Genomic DNA, 16,629 nt, shown 5'->3' with positions numbered 1-16,629 from the left:
CTTTCATTCCCTATGCCAGTAAAATTACAAGTCCAAACACCAAAATAAAAAGGAATAACATTTATATAGTTAATAAAGAACCTTCTTCTCAGGAAGCCTATGAGGTAGGGAGCACAACTATTACCCTCATGTAAATGAGGAGTTAGTGTTCTTCTTGACCTTAATACACTTTATGAAAAAGGGGGCTGCTTTTTCTAAGAATTTTGCATATGTCTGAAAAGGTCCAAGTGAATTCACCTGCATAGCGTCTGATGGCGTGGCTAGTTGTTATAATCATTTTCTTGATTCCAGAGCTCAATACTGTCCTAAACCAGGGATGGGGAAGCTGCAGCCTCTAGGCCACATGTAGCCCTCTTGGTCCTCAAGTGTGGACCTTTGACTGAATAGTAGTTTGAATTCAGTCAAAGGGCTGCACTTGAGGACCTAGAGGGCCATATGTGATTTTGGGACCTCAGCTTCTCCACTCCAGTTCTAAACAACCTGCTTTGCTAAGCATTCCAAAGGAAAACAGCAATAAAACGTCAAAAAGAGGAAAACTCTGGAAATGGTGTATTATTTTATTAGACTTATGGTTTTTGGGGTCTTGAAAGATCTTAGAGATCATCTCATCCAGCCTCCTTTGAGAAGTGATGTGACTTTTCCAAGGTCAGGATCAAATAAGTGACAAAGTCGACATTAGAACCCAGGACTTCTGATTTCAAGTCCACTGATTTCTCAGTAGCATCATGCTTCCTCTGTTTCCTCATCCAGTTTGAATGCATGAAAAAAGTAGAACTTCTACGTGTTTATCACTAGACTAAAAGCTAGGAAGGATTCTCTTTGGAACTGAACATGCTGTTTCTCATCTATCCATCCATCCATTTATGCTTCAAGCCAGCTAGTCAGCCAGCCAGCCATACATGAACCACCTCTCTCCAGTCCTTCCCATCCATTACCTCTACCCTGTTCTCCATGCCACTCTTTAGACCTTTCAACCACAACTCTCAGGCTTTCCCGAACCATGCCATCTCACTAGTACCCCATCTTCTCATTTCTAGTTTCTCCTTATGTGTGATCTTTCACCATTAGAATGTAAGCTCCTGACAAGCAGGAACCAGTCTGGTTGCTTGCTGAAAAGGTCCAAGTGAATTCACCTGCATAGCATCTGATGGCGTGGCTAGTCAAGCAAGCAACCAGACTGGTTCCTGCTTGTCAGGAGCTTACATTCTAATGGTGAAAGATCACACATAAAGAGAAACTAGAAATGAGAAGATGGGGTACTAGTGAGATGGCATGGTTCGGGAAAGCCTGAGAAGGGATGTAGCAAAGATCGGGTGAAAGCTCACCTCTCAGAGCCCACATGAGGTCCCAAGGACAGCATACACTTATGGGGGATGTGTATTTGATAACTATGACAGAATAACACCAAATGTGAAGGAAACTGGGAACAAATACCTAAAGTGATATTGTTTAGAACAAATGAAAATGGTTTGATCCAGAGATGTCCTAAGGGTAGAGTGATCACTTTGGCTGAGAATATGGCTTTGCTTCTTCATTCTTCTTTGGAATTCCTCTTAACATTATCTTTTTATGGTGGGAGGCTGTCCGTGCTGATGATCTGTGAATTACCCTGAACTCGGCATGCCCATGCTTTACCTTGAACCAACAAGATATACCCTGCCAAATCCAAGTTTTCTCTGCCACATTCACTGGGCTCTTTATCTCCATCATCATTTTTTTGACCTCAGCTCTGAGTAAGGCAGCCTTAAGAATGACCACAGCATACTGATAAGTAGGGTAGGGCAATAAGGACTTTCCCAGGGGACTAAATTTTAAAAATTCTGAAAGCACTCATACACCTGTAGCAGTTAAAAGCAACTGAACTAGTTGGCATCTAGTCAATAAGAATAATTAGATAAAGTTAGAAGCTGCCTAATAGAGTTTTTTCTTCCCAATCATTGCCATAATCCTCATCCTACTTCAGGTGAGTTAAATCCTCCATGGCATGGCTCTGACCTGCTCATTTCCCCAGTAATATCCAGCGTTCTCTCCCTTACCATTGGACCTTGAATGTATCTCTTTATCCCCAATTGAGTTTGTCTTTTGATTTTTTTTAATTTTAAACAAGAAATTTATTTAAACAACAAGATGTTTGACTTGAAGGGCAAACTATCTAGGATCAATTTCTTTAGAATAACTAACTCTTACTGAAAACCAGCAATCACCTTACATGTAACAGCTATGTACAAGAAAGATATAAAATGTTCCTCGGTTCTACAACAATAAAAGAAAAACATGGAAATTATCCAATCAAACAAGGTCTGTAAGGATTTTTGTGGGTTTTTCTTTCATTGTTGTAAAATAGTGAGAGCAAAATAACTTACTGGAACATAAAGATAAAAGTTGAATCAGCCTGTCACTAATGGAGAAAAGGGATATTTTCACAAAACAAGTTTGTTTTTCTCCTCTCCATCTCAATTTTATATTGATCAAAAAACCCATTGACCATTTAGTTTTTAAAAAGTGCACTCTGCCTATGCCCATACATGAGTTACGTTATGTACAAAAAAAGGAATGGAGGGAGGGAATCAAATCTGCACTGCAGTACTCAGAATGGATAAACCAGATCTTGATTTTCTGATCGTGAATGTATTGTTTTCCCTGGGAGCACAGTTTTGGAGTAGAGGTTCAGGTTCTCTTTTTAGTAAACATCTTCTGCCCGCTGCTGGAACAGTCAATTGAATCTTCATCCTCCATTTCCAACTGTGCAGATATGTCTGTTTCATTAATGGACTGCCCATCAAATCAGAATCTGATCTGCCTCATTGACAAACTCTGTCATTCACAGTAGGCTTTCAGTAGTTTCCTAAGTGGTGTGTGCCTGCCTGTTAATCTTAAACTGCACCACTGAACCATCTTGTCTTGACACTTTCAAACTAATGTGGTCATTGTTTTCAGTCTTGGATCCTTCCCAATTCCTTTTGTAGGCTTCTCATCAGTTACTGGTGATTCCAAGGGTCTTCTTGCTTCACAAAGGAGGCACCAGGATAGCGCACACCAAGAGAATGGGGGAAGCAGCAGCAAGAGGAGGAGAAAGATGAGGAAAAGAAGGGGAAAGAGGAGGAGGAAAAGACAAAGAAAAAGGACGAGGAAGAGGAGGGGGTGAAAATTTTTGCGATTTTCCTTGTGGGAAAGAATTGGTAATTATGACTATAAGTCTCATTAGGTAGTGAGCAGATTCTCAGTCATATTTCTCAGAATTATGGTCAGGAAGACTGCCTAGGGGTTCTCGGGTACTCAATTACAATCCGGAAAATTTGCAATTTTCTCAGATGCTTAAATGTATGTCATGGTGCTTTATTTACAAGTGGGCAAATGGTATGCATTATTTAAAAGTCTTTGTTTAATTGGGTCATTTTCTCTTGCCATGAAATAGTTGTGCACTTCTGGAAAGTCTTTTAAATAAAAGAAGGGAGATATATGACGTATTTGTGCCATTAAACAGTACTTTGAGGTTTTCTCTGGTCTAGTACAAATTACCATTTTCCGTTTGGATTAATCCAGACAGCTATGATCCAAAGTCACTCTGCAATGTACTTGCATAAGTGATGCATTCATTTGTGCAAAGTTCTAACTCTGCATAGTAATTCTGGATATGCCAAGTTCCTAAAGAGCAGACCCGTCAAGAAGTGGAAATAGAACAGAAGAGATAGATGGATCAAAACGCAAAAACTCTCCACCTTCATCCCAGGAATATTGAGTGATTTTATGGGTGAGAATCTCATCATTCATATAACTCAAAGTAAATGAGAAGCAAGTTCAAGAAAGCATGAAGGCAAGCAGAAACAGCGTGCCCAAAATACATAAATTGTGAAGAGACAATATGGGATGTTTCCTTCTTGCTTCAATGTTTCAAGGATCCATTATTTCAGAGGTGTAATTACTCCTTCAACCAGTGCAGATTGCAACTTCTCTGTGAACCAGCTGTGGTCTTTGTGAATTACAATGGCCACCAATTTTATCACCTGACTGTCCTATATTCTAAGTTTTGTTAGCCTGAGTGCTTGCATAGGAGTGAGCTCCGTTTTCTTTTTGTTGCTGCCATAACTAAGTCAAATTCTGATGTTAATCCTGGTCAGGATCACAAATTAAAGGCATTATAGATGCAAGTCCCAAAACTGAATCCAGCCTGTGAACTCAGCATTGTGCTTTTGAGCCACAAGTTACAAATTATGAAAAAAATGTCTTTTATTATTCCTTCCTTTCCACTCCTTATGCACCACAACCCTTCCCCACATGGCTAGGTGGTGCAGTAGATAGAGCGTTGGGCCTGGAGTCAGGAAGATCTGAATTCAAACCCAACCCCAGACATTTGCTAGCTAGACAAGTCACTTAACTCCTATTTGCTTTAGTTCCTGCTCCGTAAAATGGGGACAGACTGGAGAAAGAAATTGAAAACAACTCAGTGTCTTTACCAAGAAAACCCCATGCATAAAAAAGGTGATCACCACTACACAACGGCATAACAGTGACACTGGTAGCAACAACACTCTATCTGGTTATCTTTTTTGTCTGCTCAGTCCAAGTTCTGCCTTGAGATTATTCAAACCAAACTAATTCACTTGACAGGTAAAGAAACCACATCCATTGACATGAAAATAAAGCTGAATTTGTAAGGTACTTTACTGGATGAATATCCACACTACAAAAAGGGTATTTGAATTGCAAAATATTACACTGAAATATAGACTGGCACTAATGAATTTAAATCTGATTAGATTTTTAAATTATACAAAACTTTTCAGAAACCTATTTATTGTGTAAAACAAGTTACACATGTAAATGTATGTGTGTATATACTGCAGTGTCTAGAAATAGACACAATTAAAATATACTAACATTGATAATCAAGAGTAGATGGACATTTGATTTATAGTTGGAGCTAAAATGAAAGAATTAAGCAGGTCAGTCAGCAACATTATATATTAAGCACTTACTGTGTTCCAGACATTCTGCTAAGGGCTGATATCAGAAAAAAAATGCAAGAGATAGTCCCTGTCTCTCAAGGAGCCCATCTGTTGCTGAGTACATAGTAGGGCCTTGGTTAAAAAATAGATAGTTCATTGATGTTAGAAAAATAGTGAAAGAAAACATATTTTGCATTGATACTTTGGTCCTGTCATCTCATCAACAAGGCCACATTTTCCTTGGCTGTACATGGCAACCAAAACATGATTTCTCATCCTTTGTGCCCTTTGTCCACATCCTCCTTATTAATTCCCTAGGGAGACTCTCCCCCACATGCTGGAGGGCTTCCTCCAGGGCTTTTTAATATTTCATGTCTCCCAACGATGCACTGAGGCAATCCATCTGGTATTATTCATGCTCTCTACCAGACAGACCCATATCCTTTTCCAAGCATCCATTTTCTTGATGGTAGCTTTTATTCTACTTCTCTCAACCAAGTCATTTTGGCATGGTGCTCAAGGCTGCTTACACTTACCAGGTGTCTTTCCATTGTCCTTTGGGTCACTTGAAATTGTGATTCGTCTTGGTAGTCCATGATTAGAAGCCATATGGCAATACCAGAATATTGGTTTAGAGAAATGGTCTTTATAAGAATCAAATTATTTTATTTCTTATTATCCTCACTAATGTTTGATCCAATGAAGAATATGTTCATCATTCTATTTGTTGTTAAAAGGAAGAATATTTGAATGAATGAATCTGTCTTGATCATAATCATTATTTACTGAAACTTTCATTCCTTAATTGTTTCTTGAATTGTTTTCAATACAGTGGAACCTACCTTGAGTTATACGTAAAACTTTCTCAATGTGTCCATCAGGAGGGATATTGAGCAGGGGCAGAATGTTCTAGGATGTGCTTTCTTTTAGAAACAAGAATTTCCATGGCATTAAAGGAGGAGGGAGCAAATTCCAAATTGGTGAGATTGTGTCCTTTGGTATAGTACAGTGACGTGCTGTCTTGCAGAACATGTGTTCTCAGTGCAGAAAGGTTGTACTGTGCCGGGAGAAAAAGTTTTATTTAGCTGGCAGAGTCAATAGCAGACTTTGGGGGTGTAACATACTTTCTGTGTCACTAGGGTTTTTTTTTCATAATCATTACAGCCTCTGCTCTTTTGGCGGCAACACAATTAGCAACTTTCTCATAATAAAAATAAGTCCTGCAAATGCTTCTACAATAGAGAGAGAGAGAGAGAGAGAGAGAGAGAGAGAGAGAGAGAGAGAGAGAGAGATCAATAAAACTTGGATCATAGATCAAAACTTAGGTGGGACCTTGGAGGTCATTCACTCCAATACCTTCATTTTACAGATGAAGAAATTGCAACCTAAGCAGGCGTAGTTATTTGTCTGAATTCACATGGGTAGTAAGCATCAGAGAAAGAATCTTACCCTAGACCCTCTGACATCAGGGGCAATTTTCAGCTGTACTACCCTGCCTTCTCTCCCCCTCTTCCTTGGATCTAATGTACAATATATACTTTCCTTCACACCTGAGTATCTCTCCTTTGGCTTCATCTCATATATGCATACAGGCACGTATGTAAATATATGGATAATTAAGCAGTAAAAAGAAACAAACTGGATCTCCTAACAAAATTTGTGTTTCCAAGAATACTGTCTGGGATGTCCTTGGATTTGGTTTCAGTTTAGTATGACCACATTCCAATGGATCTGTGCTCTAATCAATGTTTTAGAATTTTTTTGTTTTTATGAGTATATGTTATAAATTACATATGTAGGTAAATATATACATATATTTATATATATTATAAATTACATGTGTATATAATTATATATATATACATATGTTATGTTATAATATATTGCATGTGGTTGTTCAGTTGTTTCAGTTGTATTTGACCCTTTGTGACCCCTTTGGGGTTTCTTGGTGAAGGTACTGGAATGGTTTGCCATTTACTTCTCTAGCTCATTTTACAGATGAAGAAACTGAGAGAGAGTTAAGTGACTTGGCAGGGTCACATTGCTGGTAGGTGTCTAAGGCCAGATTTGAACTCAGGAAGATGAGTCCTCCTTACTCCAGACCTGGCACTCAATCCATTATACCATCTAGCTGCCCTCATCATATTACATTACTTCAAGTAGGGGAACGTGAATAGAAAAAAATGGAGAATGTCTGGTCAGAAACTGGGGAACTGTGGGACTGGTGAATCAGAGTAGTAGAGTATCTGAGAAACAGAGGGTACCACAGATATTATCGAATTTAATCTATAACTGAAGCAGGGATCACCTCTGATAGCAAAAAGCAAAATAGACTCCAAGACCTCTAGGATCTGGAAATCACTTCCACCCAATTCAGCACACTCCACTTTGGGACAGCTCTGGCATTAGGGAGTTTTTTCTTACATAAAACATGAATTTGCCTCTCTGCAACTTCTCACCATTGTTCCTGCTTTTGTCTTGTGTAGACAATCAGTCTGCCTGAAATAGTCACGCTAAAGCTTTTAGTAAGCATGTAATGAACGGGAAAAAAAACTAACCCTTCTTTACACTTGACAGTCTCTGACATATTTGAAGACCTAAAATATCTCCCCATCCAAAATCTTTTCTTTTGTGGCAAACAGACCAATTTCCTTCCACTGATCCCCATGGGCCGTGGTTTCTCCTCACCTCAAAATACTGGACATCTTCCTCTGGACAAACTAAAACAGAGTCCTTCTTGAAAGATGACACCCATGTATGGTATGACTAATGCTGTATCTTTTTGGAGAAGCTGAGGAAACCTGAGTTTGAGATTATTTCTTAAGTCTGTGAAAAAGCTATTGGAGTTCAGTTCAAGGTGCAGAGAATTAGCGCAGTTAGTTCCAGCTTTTGATTCTGGTACTTGATTATATTATTGGGCTGAGAAGCAAGCATTTGTTTTTACCCTCAGTGCAGCAAAAGACGATGTGAATTAGGTCAAGCAGTATCTATTTGATGGGCAAAGTAACATCTTCCAGCCACTTAAACCTCATTGCAATTAACAGAGTGAACCACTTTGGAAAAATACGATCCCCCTCGTCTATCCACCAGAAGTCGAATTGTTGTGACATCATTTTACCAGGTCACAGTGATTCATGTACCTTTTTTAAAAAATCAGCCATTTAGCTTACCATTGTTTGATGCTCTTATCAAAATGGCAAGCAATCGCCTCAGAAGATCAGACTCTATGTAAGGTTTTTCCCAGAGAGTGGAAATGAAGTCAGGCCTTATCTTTTACTGCCTGTTCTTGTTCTCTGGCTTCTGCTACTGAATCTTCACCATCTGCCTAGGGTCAATATAGAATCATTTGCCACATCAACGTTATCTCATTTAAATCATAAGTTCATAGGAGCAGGCATGACATCTGTGCAAATTGTACCATCAGTGGTCAAGACAGGTCATTTTTATATTGGCTACCATGAATTTATAGAATTAAAATACTGAGAAGGGTGCCATCTTTTTTCAGACATTCTTTAATAAGTTTAGTAAGTGGAGATAAGAGATTGTAGTGGTCAGAACACATGCTGTGTTTGTTTAAAGGTTGTTTTTTTTATTATTTTAAGGGTGTTAGAATTTAAGGCAGGGGTGGGGAATGTGCCTCAGGTTTTCCACCCCTGGTTAAGGGTTGCCTACATACAGGTAGCTCGGTGGTGCAGTGGATAGAGTGAAAAACCCGGAGTGTGGCAGAACAGAGTGCAAATTTGGCCTCAGACACTTTTTAGCTGTGTTACCCTGGGTCAGTCATAACCACCATTTGCCTCAGTTTCCTCATCTATAAAAAGAGGATGATAACAACACCTTCCTCCCAGAGTGGTTATGAGAATCATGCATAGCCCTCACTCACTCAAAACAAAGTCAAGTACAAGTCGTCATTATTTCTCTGATGGCATGGTCTTCTTCAGCAACAAAGGACAAACACACATGAGACAATAAGTGTGAAGGGCTTAGAACAGGGTTTGGCACATAGCACTTTATAAATGTTAACTATTACTGTTATTATCCGTGATATATATATATATACATATATATATAGACCATTTGAAAAAATGAAGCTTGCAGTGGGATTTATACATAATAGTAATATTTGTTTGTTATCTTGATAGTTCCATATGTGCTGACAAATCCTTTGATATTCTAAGTTACAAGGGGATGAATTTTCATAGACTACTGTTTAAAAAGCTATAACAGAAATTCCCCAAAGACAGACTGCCATGTTTTTGTATTGAGCAGATGTTTCTGATTTTCCTGGTTTTATGACTGCAAATGTTAGTCAACAGTGGGATTTTTGTCACTTTTTTTGTTGGTCTGGTTTGATTTGGAATTGGACATATGATTTCAGTGATATAAGGAAATCTGGAAGAGGAAACTGCCATTGACAATTCAGGCCATTGTCTTCTCTGAAACTGACAATCTTAGAATGCTGCTGGGATACTGGAATACTAAGTGACTTCTCCAAGGTCACACACAGTAAACATCAGAGATGAAACTTAAGTGCAGACCTTCCTGACTCTGGCACCAACTCTTTAAACTCCACACTAAACTATCTCTCATTTTTATGTTTTATTGTATAAATTTTTTTAATTTGCAAAAATCTGCTTACTCTCCATTCCACTACCACAACAAAGGCCCTATTACAAACATTCATAGTCAAGAAAATAAATTTCTGCCTTGTCCATATACATGAAATGTGTGTTTAATTGTATATTTTTCATAGCTGCCTATCAGAAGATAGGTAATATGTGTGATCATGAATCCTCTTGAATCAAGGTGGATCCTCATGCTGATCAGAGTTCCTAAGTCTTTCAAAGTTATCTATATGATATTGCTATTAATGGATAAATTTTTCTCCTAGTTCTGCTCACTTTGCTCTATAATGTTTCACACAGGTTTTCTCACATTTCTCTGAAACCATCTCCTTCATCTTTTTTTACCAGACCATAGTGTTCCATCCTATTTATAGTGCGTTAAATTATTCAGCCATTCATGAATTGATGGGCACCCCTTCAGTATCCAGTTCTTTGCCACTGCAAAATTAATAATAATAAAAATAAGTAATTTTATATATCTTTACTTCAAATTTGTTTTGCCTAGGATTACTCTCTCCTTTAGTCTCCTCTACCTCATGTTCACCCTTCTCCTTTCTCACTTTTCCTTCCTATCTGCTTATGGAGTGAAATGCACTTTTGTACTCAACTCCATGTATATATATTCTTGCCTCCATCGAGTGATTCAGATGAGAGTAAAGTTCCAATACTGGCCACTCATCCCACCCATTCCCCTTTGTTTGCATAAACTTCTACTTGCACACTGCCACTATTTAAGGTAATTTTCCCTAACTTACCTCTCCATCCCTTTCCCCAGTGTGTTCTTCTCTCTTTTCATTCTCTTTACAAGATCGTTAGATGGAACAAGCCTTCTATCTAATTAGACTCCCTCTGTTACCCCTGATGATGACAGTATCAGAGGGGGCATGCATACCTTCTCCTCATATTAGAATATAAATAGTTTGTCTTTGTAGAGGCCATTATGACTATTCATCATATTTGCCTTTTCATATTTATCTTGAATTCTGTGTTCCTTGATCTATTTTCCATAGAAGTATTTCCACTATGAAATACTTTACATTTTCTTCCACATTTTCAGTCTTTTGACTTTGTTTTAGTATTTCTTATCTCATGAAGCTGTTAGCTTCCATTCAAACAATTCTACTTTTCAGGGAGTTTTGACTTAAGCAAGGTGTTTGTACCTTTAATGCCAAACTATTAGGTTAATTTGTTCCTGTCTTAAAAATCCATCATCTTAATTACAATATTCTTCCAATGGTGCTACATAGCGACAAATCATAGATACCACAGTCTTCTACAATTTTAAATTTCATGGGAATGGAGAGATATTAATGAGAGGGGCATATATAGGCTGAAGTATATTACAAACAATGAGTTGTATCCAAGAAGTGGTGTGAAAGATATCAGGAATTATATAACCAGAAAAAGAGATGGGCAGATCATGTTGGAAAAGTGAGGAAAAGCCTCACTGGGTGCTGCAGTGGCACCTCTGAAATGTTATGAGACTACAGAAAGGTCTTTTAATGAACCATTTATGTGCATAGATCCAATGTGCAGAACTTGTAGAAGAATATGGGCAGGAATCACACAGGATGAATAGATGCTGAGTGTCTGTAATATTCTCTGTTGTACACAACATCTACATCGATAATTTTGTGGACCCATTGGAGTTCACCAAACTGCACTGTTCCTAGTTGGTCCTTGAAATAATAAAATAAAGCTTTATGTAACTTTATTTGGGGCTCATGGATATCTAGTAGACAAATCACAAAAGTCTCGATATAGAAATGAGTATCAGGGGAAATAGAACTGGAAAGTAGGCTATTCTCCGATTAGCAAGCATTTTTTTCTTTCTCTTATTCAAAGATGATGGAAGTCAATGTGGTACAACAGAAAACAGACTGGAATTGGAGTTAAAGATCGCTAGTTTTAATTCAAGCTTTGAGAGACCTTGGACAAGTCACTTAACTTCTCCACTTGTCAGTTTCCTCAGTTGTGAAATGAGGATAATAATAGCACCTACCTCTCAAGGTTCTTTTGAGGATTAAATGAGATAAACATGAAATGCTTTGCAACCTTAAAAGTAATATCTAAATGATAATAATTATTGTTGTTCATATTTTTATCATCATCATTGTTTTAGCCACTAAATCATGTTGACATTTCAAGAAACCTTGAAATAACTATATTTAGTATAAAAGTAAAATAACTAAATAATCACATGGCCTGACCAACAGCTTATTCCTTTTCCCATTTTAGATTCTCTCCCTTCTTTCCCCTGTAGGTTGGCTTCACGAGCTGGGAAAACGTCTGGAATCTCCATACTATGGTGGCAATAACACCTTAGGTGGCCCCTCCATCCGAAGTGCCTATATTGCAGCCCTGTACTTCACCCTCAGCAGCCTCACCAGTGTTGGGTTTGGGAACGTCTCTGCCAACACCGATGCAGAAAAGATCTTTTCCATCTGCACGATGCTAATTGGCGGTAAGTAGTTTTCCTTTTTCCCAGATAGCAGGAATGAGCTACTCTCCAAGCCATTCTTCCTTTAGCTTTTGTATTGTGAACTGCAACACAAGAAGCAACAAAGGTTTGGTTAGAATTATTCTCAATGATAAAAATTCATCTTTTTTTCTAGCAATCATTTTTTTTTCCTATATGGCATTTATGATAAAATCTACTAATGATGTCAGGGAATTCCATTTGGAAGAAAACTTTATCTATAATAGCCAATTAAGAAACAATTACCAACTGGTTCATTACCTGTATACAGGTGCAGCCACAACTTCCCAAATATACCTGTTGTGGTTATGAGTAATGGGAATTCTGGGTCTAAATTTGGACAATTTTCTGTATCTCAAATTATCTTTCATTCTTGCAGTCAAGTCAATGCTGCCAAGTTTTATTAATCTGTAATGTGGAAGAGTAAAAGACTGCAATGAGTCAGTTGGAAAGGAGCATCAAAAGGAAGAAATGAGGTATAAGAACTCCCATAATTAAACAGTAGGAAACAAATCTTCCTACCTTACACTGTCAATCTCATAGCTAGTAGAAGGCTGAAATGTATCATGTGAATAGGTAATAGTTTTTCTAGCTCAGTTGTGTTTGAGAGAGTTGGATGGCCAGAAAGTACAACTAGGTCCCTGTTAGTGAGAATAACAAATCCTGTGATGTGATCACTTGTATTTGAATTCACACTGTTTGAAGTTTTAATATGTAAAATGCAGTAATTAGTCCACCCCAACGGAAATATTGGAATAATGTGATCACTTCAGAGATTCATTTTTTACACTAATTGGAAACTAGCTATATAAACATTTACTAGAGTTTCTAAGGATCTAGGGGAGGTCTGTTCAATTCATACTACATTATGATTTCCTTATGGGTGATAGTCTAAATGCTCTGATGTTCCAAAGTAGCTATCATCCTATGATCCCCTTCATATGATATTCTCCAGTGATGCAGATTAAAAGTAATCTATGCTTATCATCCTAAGAGGCTCCCATAAGTTTCTCACAGAGACTCCAGCTAATATGCAAAGGGTCTTCTCATGTTCTCTTAATATCACAAGGGACCCAGTGGACTACATGGGCTTTCTAGAAATTCTTTGTTATTCTTGACACATTCCTGGCTCATCTTCTAGATCAACTAGACATTTCTTTGATAACTTCCTTTACTCTTATTCCATTTTATAATTAGCATTTATACATTTTTAGCTGTTGCTTAGGGAAAGATTTAGGATGGCTTTATATCAAGGTGATTTTTTTTTGACAAAATTTCAAACAATGAACCAACATTTGTTATTGCTAAATGAGGTGGGGGAGATGAAGAAGAGGAAGACGTAGCTACTACTCTCAGAAAGCATTGATGGGCCAGATGGGGACATAGGACATTTCCAAAAAACCATAAGTTTCTAATGCCAGGTAGTATATGAGTGCTAAATGAGGTATTCAGAGAAGGAAGAGATCACTGGAAATGGCATGGTCAGGGAAGGCTGACTTCATGAAGATGAAGAATTTCTAGAATAGAAATTGGATTATACCCAATGAGAAGATATTTAAGTAGTGAAGTGGGTTGCAATGGTGTTAGGTTACTCTCCTTTCTTAGGAAAAAAGTAACAATAGCTTGAGAGATTGTGAAGTAGCCAAGGCTTATCATTGAATTTAGAGTTGAAAGAAATCTTACAATCTTTCTTCTCTTAGAAAAGGAAACTGAGGGGAAAAATCAAGTGACTTGCCCAAGATACAGTAGCTAAGCTGACATTTGAACCCAGGTTCTCTGATTTCAAATTCATAGATAATCCTACCTCTCCTTGGTAGACTTCATTCATGGAATGGTCAGTTTAATTCTATTTTTTGAAATCATGAAACCAATGCTAAAAGGGTAGCTACTTCAAGATTAAATACAGTCTACAGCCTTTAAGTACTTTGTACATATTTCTTCTGTTCCTGATGGAAAGTTTGAGAAGTGCTCAGGGTCTCAGGACTTAAGCCTACTAAATTAGAATTTGCAATATCTGTGGTATTGCTGGTCTGTTCTGCATTGATTTACCTACAAGATTCAGGGCAGTCAGTGACTCATATTTTCCTAGTGCATAAACTGTTCTCTGCAAGCAGAGTGGTTTGAGAAATAATATTAACTCTTTCAAGCTATGATATCATTTAGAAAATTTTTCTGCATGATAAAAATGTATATCTGAATTAAGTGATGATTAAGTAACTTGATAATTGTAATAGAAAGCCTTTTTAGTTTCCGACTGTCCTCGTTGTATCTCTCTGTCTCATTCTTCTCCTTTCCTCCCCCAATCTCTTACCTTTCTACCTATCTATCTGTCTATCTATCTATCTATCTATCTATCTATCTATCTATCTATCTATCTATCTATCTATCTACCTACTTACCTACCTATCTATCTATACCTGTGTATGTCTCTCTCCCCTTAATTATCTTGTATTTACTTATCTATCCATATGGTCATATCCCATCAGTAAAATTTAAACTCCTTGAGAACAGGGACTGTTCTTTGTCTACATATTACCACCTCTTAGCACAGTGCCTGGTATATAGTAAAGCCTTATTAAATGCTTATTGAATTAAATGGCATTTAATCAGCATCTTCCTTATGAAAATTGTACTTAGCTGAATTCTCCTGAAATGATGGGAATAGCATTATAACCTTCAGGTATGGTTTAGGAAATCATTGCTTCCATATGACAAATGGTCAGCAAAGATTCCTAAAACACAGAGTATATGGGACAGATTTATTGTTGTATAAAAGAGATGGAGTTGAACTAGGCATTAATGAACCTAGGTTTCAGTCCTCCTTCTAAGATCTTGGAAAAGTCCGATGGAATGTCGGACTCGATCATCTCTACATTTCTTTCTGGATCCATGTTCAGAAACTGCAAAGTTAAAAAACAACAACAAATAATTATATTGTTTAGTTGCCAAGGCATAGACTAGTGTGCGTGGCTCATATTGTGTCCTTGACAAATAAAGGTAAAATGAACATTCCCAGTTTTCTTCAAGACTCACAACAAGCATCACCTTCTACATAAAGCCTTTCCTGACCCACCCTCCCCTTCCAACTGCTAGCGCTCTTTGGTCTCCAATAATATACATTCTTTTTATTATGAATTTATTTCCCATGTACTTATGCATGTGTAGATGTTGCCAACTTCAATAGAATATGAACTGCCTTAGTTCAGAGACAGTTTCATTATTGTCTTTTTATCCTATTCCTGTGCACTGAGCCTGATACATAGTACTTGATAAATGCTTGAAAACTAGTTAGGAGGACAGCTAGGTGGTGCAGTGGATATAGTGCTGGGCCTGGAGTCAGGAAGACCTTAGTTCAAATCCAGCCTCAGATACTACCTGTGTGACACTGGGCAAGTCACTTAGCCCTATGTGCCTGTTTATCATCTGTAAAATGAGCTGGAGACAGAAATGGCAAACCATTGTAGTATCTTTGACATGAAAATGCCAAATGGGTTCACGAAGAGACTGACATGACTGAAGCAACTAAACAGCAGCTAGTTAGAACATTCCTATAATTCTATTTTCCTCATAGAGAGATACAGATTCTTTAACCCACATACCCAAGTGTTACAACTTAAAAAAAAAAAAAGTATCCCTCCCTTTTGTGACTCATTTCCTCTCCATGGCCCAGCAGAGGAAGAGAGGGAGGCAAGAAGGGTGCCAGGACGTCTTGTTCCTGTCCTCCCTGGCAAGTTGGCTTTAGGCTATGCAAGTGGAGGCCCCAAGATAGAAGCAGCAAGGACCTGAATTTCCTGAAAATAGAAAATAGGAATAATTTTGCCTCATAAGAGAATGGCATTGCAGAATAATGCTGGTAATAAAAATAATAATAATTAATAATAATAATTGGCATTTATAGGGTAGCTAGGTTGTTCAGTGGATAGGGTGTTGTACCTGGAGTCAAGAAGACCTGGGTTCAGATTCCATCTCAGACACCTGCTAGTTGTATGACCCTGGGCAACTCATTCAATCCTATTTGCCTTAGTTCCTCATCTGTAAAATAAGCTAGAGAAGGAAATGCAAACCACTCCAGTAATTCTGTCCAAAAAAAGACCCAAACGAGGTCACAAAGAGTTGGACACTACTGAAAAAAAGAAACAGTTGGCACTTTCCAGATTGTGACGTTCTGTACCTGGGTAAGCAGTACAGGGCTGTATGATAGGAGCAGTACTGGATTTGGGGTCATGAGACCTATGTTTGAATCCTGTCTCAGATACTTGTACCTATATGACAAATGCAAATCTCTTCAGTTCTCTGGGCCTCATTTTCCCTCTCTGTAAATTAATGGAATGAGATGAAATCAGGAGTTCTTAACTTTTTCTGTATCATGGGCCCCTTTGACAATACACTGAAACTCATGGACCCCTTCACAGAATAACTGGTACCTGCATAAAGTGAAATAAACAGGATCATGGAATAAACCAATTATGTTGAAATAGTTATCAGAATTGTTTTATAAATTCACGGACCCCAGATTAAGAACCTCTGGACTAGGTGACCTCAAAAGTCCCTCCTTACCCTAAATCCTTGATTCTACTAC

At 37.9% G+C, this 16,629-nt stretch overlaps 1 protein-coding gene across 1 annotated transcript in view; it reads left to right on the top strand.

Moving 5' to 3' along the window:
• The window catches only part of KCNH8 (potassium voltage-gated channel subfamily H member 8), a 391,062-nt gene that overhangs the window by 282,271 nt on the left and 92,162 nt on the right, over nucleotides 1-16,629 (top strand). The window contains exon 8 of the mRNA XM_072651223.1: nucleotides 11,835-12,035. Within this exon, the coding sequence (XP_072507324.1) occupies nucleotides 11,835-12,035 (201 nt within the window). The remainder of the gene's footprint in view (nucleotides 1-11,834; nucleotides 12,036-16,629) is intronic.

Source organism: Notamacropus eugenii, chromosome 3 (assembly GCF_028372415.1).
Source record: "Notamacropus eugenii isolate mMacEug1 chromosome 3, mMacEug1.pri_v2, whole genome shotgun sequence".
Taxonomy (NCBI): domain Eukaryota; kingdom Metazoa; phylum Chordata; class Mammalia; order Diprotodontia; family Macropodidae; genus Notamacropus; species Notamacropus eugenii.
This window is presented reverse-complemented; position numbering and strand designations above follow the sequence as displayed.